Below are 9,279 nucleotides of genomic sequence, written 5' to 3'. Positions count from 1 at the left end.
AAAAAAATGACTCAAGATCCCTGCATAGAAAGCTAAAGGAAGCTTGAAGCCTGTAAGTATTCATGTAGGACTATAGCTTTTATTCTGCCACATACACATATATCTGTTGAATTTTTGAATTATTCTATATATATATTACTTGACTCTTTTTATCCCTTGCAGCTTTGTTGCTGCTATACCATATTCAGACTCTAATCATTTTATATTTTTCTCTATTCAAGTATCTTTTCATTGGCCTATTTGCCTCTACCCTCCCCTCTCTCCAGTTTATCTTCCACATTGCAACTAAAGTCATCTCTAAAAATCAAATCTGTATGTTATTTTATTGCTTAAAATCCTTTAGTGGCTCCCATAACCTGAAAGATGAAGTCTTAACTCCCTCGTGTTGCATACAAGATCTCAAAAAAATGATTCGGTACTGCCTGTCCAGTCCTATCTCCTATAACTCCACCTCAGGCACTATGTAGACTAGTCTTCCTGAAGCATTTCTACCAGTCTGCTATCTGTAACCCAGACCTCTTTCCTAAGCATCATGCTGGTATATATCTAATACTCTGCTGGACACTAGTACTTCAAGTTTGACATGTCCCAAAGTGAACATACTATCTCTTCCCTACCTCCTCAAAATTCTCATTTTCTCTTAGCGGTACCTCTGTCTACAAGTAGAAGGTTATCCTTGACTCTCCCATTTTCCTCACTCCTCATATCCAATCAAATTTGTCAATTTTACCTCCAGATTCTTCAGTTCATCTTTTTATAATTTATTTTGACCATTGCATCAGTGTTTTAATTTCTCTGCATCTATTCTTGTCCTCTTCAAATCCATTCTCTACACAACTATCACAACTGCCTAAATTTCTTAACACCCTTTCTAAGCTCCTCCCACCCCATGATCAGGTGTCTGCCTGCTCCTACAGCCTCCTGCTTTTCCCTGTCTGCAACTTCACACTCTGCAACACACTCTAAAACACTGAACATCAGGGCACTGGAGTTTAGAAAAATGAGTGGTGGCAAAGCTGTATATACGTGTGTATGGAGGTGGATTGGGGAGTAATGCTTTAATGCAAAATTTTATTTTTAAAGCTGGACTTAAAGAAATGTTTCAGGGACTTAAAAAACGTATTTAGGGCAACATAAAATTTGTGCGGACAATTTTAAACAGAAAGTAGAAATAGCATGTTATAGTAGGAAGAACTCAGAACTGGGAGTAAGAAAAGTAGGATCTAGTCTCGATTTTGTTCTTTCCTAGCTGTGTGAGTTTGGACAAGTCACTTAACTTCTCTGGTATCAGTTTGCTCATCTGTAAAAATAAAAAGAGTGGATTAGATCCCCCTAAAACCTTCCTTTCTGAAAACTTATGATTCTAGAAAAAAAATCCTGGAATACGTTTCATATTCTAGTCTGCCACTAAAAAACATACAACAGCATCTGCAATGTTAGGAATTTTGAATTAATTCTTTAGTGTTTCTCTCAAAACTTAGAGTCCAGATCTCACTACAATCCTTGGCTCTTGTCTTTTACCATCATCCTCTGAATTTCCGGGTCACTGGCAAGGCTGGTGTGGGACAATCCAGAGCTGAGGCAGGAAGAAATCCTCTCTTCTCAGGCTTATCTTATTTTCATAAAAGCGCTAATAACTGTGTGCATTCACCTCAGAAAGTCTGATTGCTGAGGTCAAGTCACAGTATAAGAGGTGGGAACAGAAAACAGTGTGAGGAAATAACTTTGTAGTGTCATCAGCGTGCATATCGTTCATTAACACTTGCACAGAGTTGTGATCTACGACTTCAATTTCACAGAATTCAGTTCTCCAAAGGGTCTAACTAATCTCACAGAAAACTGGCCCTAGAATTTAAGTACACTGCCACTAGGTGACAGTGACAAGTGAAAGACACAGAGACCAATCAGTAAAGGCAAGGGTTCTCTGAAGTTCAAACTGCTCTCTGTTCAACTAATGTGCTGCCACCTCCTTCAAATGTGAAACCATGAATTCTCATATTGTTTAATATCATAAGTAGATTTAATTATTAAAACAACGAAACATAAGCACCATATTTAGAAATTGCTTAAATGTAGTGATTCTTAATTTGGGCTAATATTAGAATCACTTAGGAAACTTTAAGAAAATATACATGAATACTCAAACCTCCCTCTGATTTAATTGATCTGGGTGGATCTTATCCACTAGGGAATTTTTTCCTGCCTTTTCTTTGGTGGTGGGGGCGGGGGGCAGGTGGAAGGTGAATCTTTGTTCTTGAATTATCACGTCACCTTTTTCTATGCCAAAATTAATGGAAGGTCTTGGAAAAAATGCTATGACTAATTCTCCATCATTCTGACCCTTCATTCATCCATCTGTCCATCTGTCTGTATGGGTATACATGGTCAAGGGATGTAGAGAAGACTGAGATAAGCATTTGATTCCTATTAGCAACACTATTGGCTACAGGTTTTTTGTAAACTACCTTTAAAAACTCAAGGAGCACTTTATCATAGAATAGAATATTCTAGTCAGAAAAATAGCTGCAAAAAAGTAGTATATACTATGTTTAAATATCCTAATTTTTAAAAATTTAACCTTTTTACTGAAGTATAACACACATAGAAAACAATACAAGTCATAAGTATGCATCTGAATGAATTCTCACCAGGCAAACATAACCATGTACTTCCTCTTTCCTTCCTAAAGGTACCACTATCCTGATTTTTAACATGACAGTACAGTTTTGTCTGTTTTTACACTTGATATAAATGGAAGCAAAAAGGCTGTATTCCTTGTGTCTGCTTTCTTTTGCTCAACATTGTATTAGTGAGATTTTTCCATGTTGGTAGGTATAGCAACAGTTTGTTCATTTTTACTGTTGTGTAATATTCTGTTACATGAATACAACAATACATATCTAGGAGTTAGGTATGTAACTAGGAGTGGAACAGCACTGTCAGTCCTTTCGAATTATAGCAGTTTAGTAGGTGTAGTGAAATCTCATTATTGTTTTAATTTGTATTGCTGATAGCTAATGAAATTGTGTTTTTGAACCATCTGGATAGCTTTTTTAGTGAAGTGTCTGTTCAAGTCTCTTACCTATTTTTTCCCCAGTGGGCTTGCCTGTCTTTTTTTTTTTTTTTAAGGTATAAAAATAATAGAAGTCATTTCAAATAATTGGCTTGTAGTTTGGTTCATTTTGTCCACTGTCAATTTGTTTTCTATTTCATTTTTTGTACTCTTATTACTTTCTTTTACTTTTTTTGAGTTTTATTTTCAATTCTTTTTTCTAACTTCTTGAAATGGATACTTAATACAATAATTTTCAGGCATTCTTCTTTTTTTAACATATATACTTGCTATACATTTTCTTTAAGCAGTGCTTTAGTTGCATCCTAAAAGTTTGAATATGCCATATCTTCATTATAATTTATTAAAAATATTTTCTAATTTCCATTGTGATTTCTTCTTTGACTCATAAGTTATTTAGAAGCAGATTACTTAACTTCTAAATATTTGTGGTTTTCTATATATCATTTTGTGGTTTATTTCTATATCAATTCCATACAAAGGATTTTAGTCCTTTGAAATTTACCGATATGTATTAGAGCTCGACAATTTTGGTAAATGTTGCATGTGTACTTGAAAAAATTAGGCATCATTTTGGGATGAGGTTTTCCAAATACATTAATTAATTCAAATTTATTAATCATGTTGTCTGCTCTTTTATATCAGGTATTGGCAAAGTTTTTCTTAAGGGGCCAAATAGTAAATATTTTAGGCTTACGGCCATAATGTCTCTGCCCCAACTAATCAACTTTGCCATTATAGCAAGAAAACAGCCATAGACAATATGTAAATGAGTGGGTAGGGCTGTGACCCCATAAAACTTTATTTACAAAATCTAATGGCCAGCCTATAGGCCATAGCTTGCCAATGCCTATTCTATCTAATTACTGTATATACAGAGATTAAAATTTTTGGTCTGCTTATTTTATCAGCTGTAGACATGTCTTCCTCGAAGGATGTGGATTTGTCCAGTTTTTCTTTTCATTCTGTAATTTTTGTTTTGTATATTTTGAAGCAATGTCACTAGGTGCATATAAATTTAGAGTTTAAATTTAAGTCTTCCTGGTGAATAATTCTTTTAGAAATATGAAATGTCTATCTCTAATAATGCTTTTTGCATTAAGGAGTATCTCATATAATATTGGCATACTACACTAACTTTGTACTCTTGTAAGCAACATATATTTAGTTTTCAGTTTTTAAAAATTCCACTTGACATTTTTTGTCTTTACTGGGCATATTTGAGTCTATTTATATATATTTATTTATAATATATTATATTTATATATTTATAACATATATTCTACATAATATAGAATATATAGTACAATATAAATTTATATATAAAATAAATAATATTCCTATATAAATATAAAAAATATATTCCCACCCCCTCAGGTAAATATAAACATTGATTACCCTTCTGAGAGTCTTCTGTCTCTGTCCCAAAGTCCTAGTGAGAGGTCCAGGTCACAGGATTGTTTTCTCAAGTACAGTTTCTGCTTCCGAGATCTCCTCATTTTTGCCTCAGAAAACCTATTTGTTCCATGAAGCTGGGTCTGGACCTGTGTCTGGCCATACAGACTTGCATCCATCTGGGTGCCAGCCCCCACCTGGTGCAGTGCCCAGACTCATAGGCAACAAGATTCTTGCCTATAAGAAGCCAGAGCCACAGAAGGGTAGGTGGTAAACGGGGATAGCATCCAGGAGTTTGCCTGTTTTTTCTTATTGATTTGTAGGAGTTCTTTATATATTCTGCATAAGAACCCCCTTGACTTTATGTGTGTTGGAAATATATTCTCCTAGTCTGTGGCTTATCTTTTTGTTTGCTTAATGATGCTTTGATAAGTATAAATTTTAATTTTTATATGACTAATTTAACAATATTTTCATTCAAACTTTATTTAAAACACTGAGAGGGGAGGAAATGGTTTGGACCCTTAAAAAGCCTTGAGCTTGGAGTAGGATAGGGCAGAAAAGTCCCTGAAGTTTCTGGCCTTATTAAGAAATAACCTTAGTCTTTCCGTTTAAATTTACACACAGATTTACACGATGTCTTACAAGCGTAACCTCAGGGAGAGAACAATGGGGACAATGCTGCCAAACGAATTTGTTATATTCCACCTCTAATATAAACAATTTGAGATGGTGTATTCCAATTGATTTTCTTACAAAGGATGGAAGAGCAAGGAGAAGGAGGAAATAGTCATTAATTTTGCACAAAGAACAAAATCATATACTTTATCATTTTCTAACTCTATACATTCCTAATCTGGAAGGAGAAAACTGGAATAGCAATATAGAAAAAAAAAAAAATAGCTTAAGGTCTTCCTTAAAACGAAAAAAAGAACTTCGTTTAGAAGAGTGGCACTGGTGAGTAATACGAAAGTACCCAGTCACCAGTGACTCTTACCTGGACTGCAGACAGGACAGGGCCCTCACACAGACCCCCAAGAATAGACACACCTACAACGTCAACCACCCTCCGTCTCTGCACTAGTCCTCTACCGCCTCCCTATTGCACAGAAAATATAAAGCTCTGCTGCCCAGCTATAAGCAAGAGAGATCTGAAGGTGTTAAGACAATATGCCAAGTAGATAATTTCTTTCTAGAATGCTGAGCTGTAAGGAAGAAAGCTAGATTGAGCATGCACAAGCACAGGAAGAGAAGACGAGTGAACAGAGAAAGGCCCCAGTGAGTCTTGCTTACTGCAGCTGGAAGTGCTTGATCTTGGTAACCAGCAGTTTGTACTGGGCACCCAGAGGTGCCATGGATGCTACATCTACAAATATCAGTTGCTCCAGTGGTCCTGTTTCATTGGTTGCTTCTGAGGGGCATAAGGTGCGGCTTACTTCCTGGTAGTTGTAGCTCTTCTGGTATCTGTAGCAGCCAATAGAGGGAAAAAAACCAGTAAGAATGAGAAACAGGCTCAATGAACAAGCAGGAAAGAAGTATTTCATTTCTCCTCAAATTTGTTTTCAAGTCCTTATATTTTAAATTTCAGACTGGACCTATTAATAGTGATTTTAGAATCAGTGTTTTAGATGTAGGGTTCTGTGACATGATAACAGGGATGTGAAGACTGTTTTGGATGACCAATTCACTTAGGCTGTATCTACATTACATTAAACCATCCTCCTAATTCAGGGAGGAAAAATATCAAATTATAAAAGAGAAACTGTCCTGATGAAACAACCAGGAGAGTCCATTTTCTCATTCTTTAAGCTTTTGCTAAATGGAGCATAAAGAAAGCCCCAGAGTCCAAGTCAAGGCTCTCAGAGTCAGTATTTTAATTATCAAATTCTTCAACTTTTAAAAACAATTTAACACCATAGTATATGTCCATGTCTGTATGCACTTCTGGGTTTTTTCTTACAGCGCTGTAATGCTTTGGATAGTTTCACCTGTAAAAATATAAACTCAATGAGGACAACGACTCTGGTTTTTTTTTTTTTTCACTGTTGTATCCCCAGCTCCTATCACTTAGTAATACTCAAGAACACACACTTGGTGGGCATTCTGAACAACGGAGGAGGCGTTGCTCACTTAAGTCAACCGCTGGGCCTAGCTCTGTCCTCGGTGGATGGCCCGCTAACCAACCAAGAGTTACAGAATATTTATTTAATCCTGGATAGAATTAAAATGGTACAAGTTCTTCCGGGTGCTACAAATCTAGGCAAAATAGCTTATCTGAACTTCAAAGAGGACAGAATTGAACAGAGCTGAGCATGCCAGGGTATGCAACACAACCAGTGTTCGCGATGAGCATGCATAATGTCAACATTCCAAATGTGAAATTTATCCTTTCCCTAGGGAAAAGACCAATTAAGGTCTAGGACATTGAAAGACACTGATGTAGTGGAAGTGTTTGGGAGAAGACCCACTCACAGTCCTTGGAAGAGCAGAGGAACCTGCCAGGACAATACCCCTTTCTGCTGGCGAACCACGACGAGGACCGGGTAGTCGAGGTTTTCTGAGGAGCTGTTCACATACACCCGCACGGCGTTCACCTGTGAGCCAGGGCAGACAGAGGTCATGCGCATTACACCCACACATACGCACACATGCACACACATCATAGCTGCCACCTGAAGCTCTGAAAAGCTTTTTCACAGGTATTCTGACCATAGATAATCCAAATGCTCCTGCTGTCTTTCCTTCCTCATATTGGAACCACAGTGGGTCTTGACCTTGATTGTACATCCAAATCACCAGGGGAAAGTTTTTTAAAAAACTGATGCCTGAGTCCAACCCATCAAAATTCTGATTTAAGTGGTCTTGGGTGAAACAAAATTATGGAGGCTTCAAATGGCAGTCTGCAGAGTTTGAAATGGGCAGTCAACACAAGATTCTGCGAATAAGCCTAGAACAGAACAGGAAAGGTATCAATATCCTTCTCTTTTTATTTGAATATAAATGCTAAAGATACCATTATCTTAAAAAGAAAAAAAGACCGACAAGAGCCTCAATTGCTGACAAACTTGAATTTTGCTCTGGAAAATCATTCTGTGCTTCAAACCAAAATGTTATTGTCATGTTTTATTAGAGCCTAGTAGATGGCCTGATGCTTCCCCAGCAACAAATACCGTAGGGGCTGAGTTTCTTCTCTTTGCCCTGTCCCAGGCATAAATCAATCTCTAACACAAACTTACTATATCAGTATCTCCATGGCTCCTTCTGAATACACATGTCAACCCAAAGATTTAACACTATCTTGGCTGTTTTAAGGACAGAAAATTGAAAAAAAGACAGAAAATTGAACTGTGGCCCTGGATCTAGATGGTTTTGATGTTTTTCTTCAGTTTTCATAATACTGTAGACAACATGGAAAAAAAAATAGAAGAAAAAAATAAACGAGGTAAAAAATAAAAAGTAAGATTTTATCTTTCACATGAGATTTCCTCCCCACCCCCCAATGTATTAAAGCCTTAATGTTCTCTTGAAAACTCCTTTATTAGGGGAAAGAAAATGAAACAAGAAAATCCTGCGCTTAAACCTTGAATATCTATCACATGTTCAAAATGGAAATTAATAGGAAATAGGACAGAATGGATATCATATATCACTATTTTATTCTCTTATATCATTCTCCCAGTTTAAGCCACTTTGTTCTTTTAATGTTAAAACAGCCCAATAGTAATTTATTAATTTGGTAAGAAGAGCCTGCTCATAAAGGGAGCATTTTCTTGAGCCTACACTCCACGTTTCCATGGAAGTTATGCTGCAGTTGATAATCGGCGAAACACTATCTCTACTGCAGACTTCTTTTCTAAACTCTGATGTTCCACATTGCGCCTCAAATGCAATCTGTCAGAAATGGAATCTATCACTCCCTTAACCCCTAACTTTAAGCTCTTCTGAACTGCCTTGCTTGGTAAATGGCCCCAACATGCAGCAATTCATCTAAGCCTGAAACCTGACAACAATCCCTGATTCCTGTTTCTTTAGCTTCTCAATTATTTATTAGATCAAGTTCTACTACTTCTATCTCCTTCATACTGTCCAATTCTAGACCCTCCCCTCCACTCCAATGACACTCTCAGAGTTCAGTCCTTTATCACTATGAACCTCCTTGGCAGCACCCTATCTTGGCATTCTCCTGCCACAAAGGCCATCAGTGCTCTGGGAAATTTTAGATTTACTCCAAAGTAACAAGAATAGTATAACGAATCCTCATGTACTTATCATTCAACTTTTATAATTATTAATCTATATACCATTTAATTTCATTTATACCTCTTATTTCCCACACACACCTTACTGGATTAAAGTAAATAAATATCAATGATCATACCATTTCATTTGTAAATAGTTCAATCTATATCTCTAAAATGTAAGGCCTCTTTTTAACATAAACACACTTCTGTTATTGCAGTTAATAAAATTAATAATTCTTTAGAATTATCCAATTATCCACACAGTGTTTGAATTTTGTTTCAAAATTGCCTTTTTAATAGTTTTTTTAAAAAATGAGTACAAACAAGATCCATACATTGCATTCAGGTAATGTGTCTTTTGAGTCTCTTAATCCAAAGATACCCCTCCCTCCTTTTTTTTTACATTTAATTGTTAAAGAAAACCACTCACAAAGCAGAAGTATCCATATTATAGATTTTGCCGATTGCACCCTGTGGTGGAGATAAACTGGTTCTTTTATCTCCTAAATTTCTTGTAAACTGGTAGTTAGAGCTAGAGGCTTGACTAGATTCAAGTAGCCAAATTTCTTA

General features: G+C 36.3%; 1 protein-coding gene across 3 annotated transcripts in view; it reads right to left on the bottom strand.

Moving 5' to 3' along the window:
* SIDT1 (SID1 transmembrane family member 1) overlaps positions 1–9,279 on the bottom strand; it is a 75,727-nt gene that overhangs the window by 48,515 nt on the left and 17,933 nt on the right. For 2 of the 3 annotated variants that reach the window (XM_025051269.1, XM_025051276.1), the window contains exons 2-3: positions 6,941–7,062; positions 5,762–5,932 (exon numbers count right to left, since the gene is read on the bottom strand). In XM_025051269.1, the coding sequence (XP_024907037.1) occupies positions 5,762–5,823 (62 nt within the window). In that variant the 5' untranslated portion in view covers positions 5,824–5,932; positions 6,941–7,062. The remainder of the gene's footprint in view (positions 1–5,761; positions 5,933–6,940; positions 7,063–9,279) is intronic. The other variant, XM_025051274.1, reaches the window with a different exon arrangement.

This window comes from Pteropus alecto, unplaced genomic scaffold (genome assembly GCF_000325575.1).
Source record: "Pteropus alecto unplaced genomic scaffold, ASM32557v1 scaffold270, whole genome shotgun sequence".
In the NCBI taxonomy this organism is placed as follows: Eukaryota; Metazoa; Chordata; class Mammalia; order Chiroptera; family Pteropodidae; genus Pteropus; species Pteropus alecto.
The sequence above is the reverse complement of the archived record's forward strand: the minus strand, read 5'-3'. Positions and strand labels throughout refer to the sequence as shown.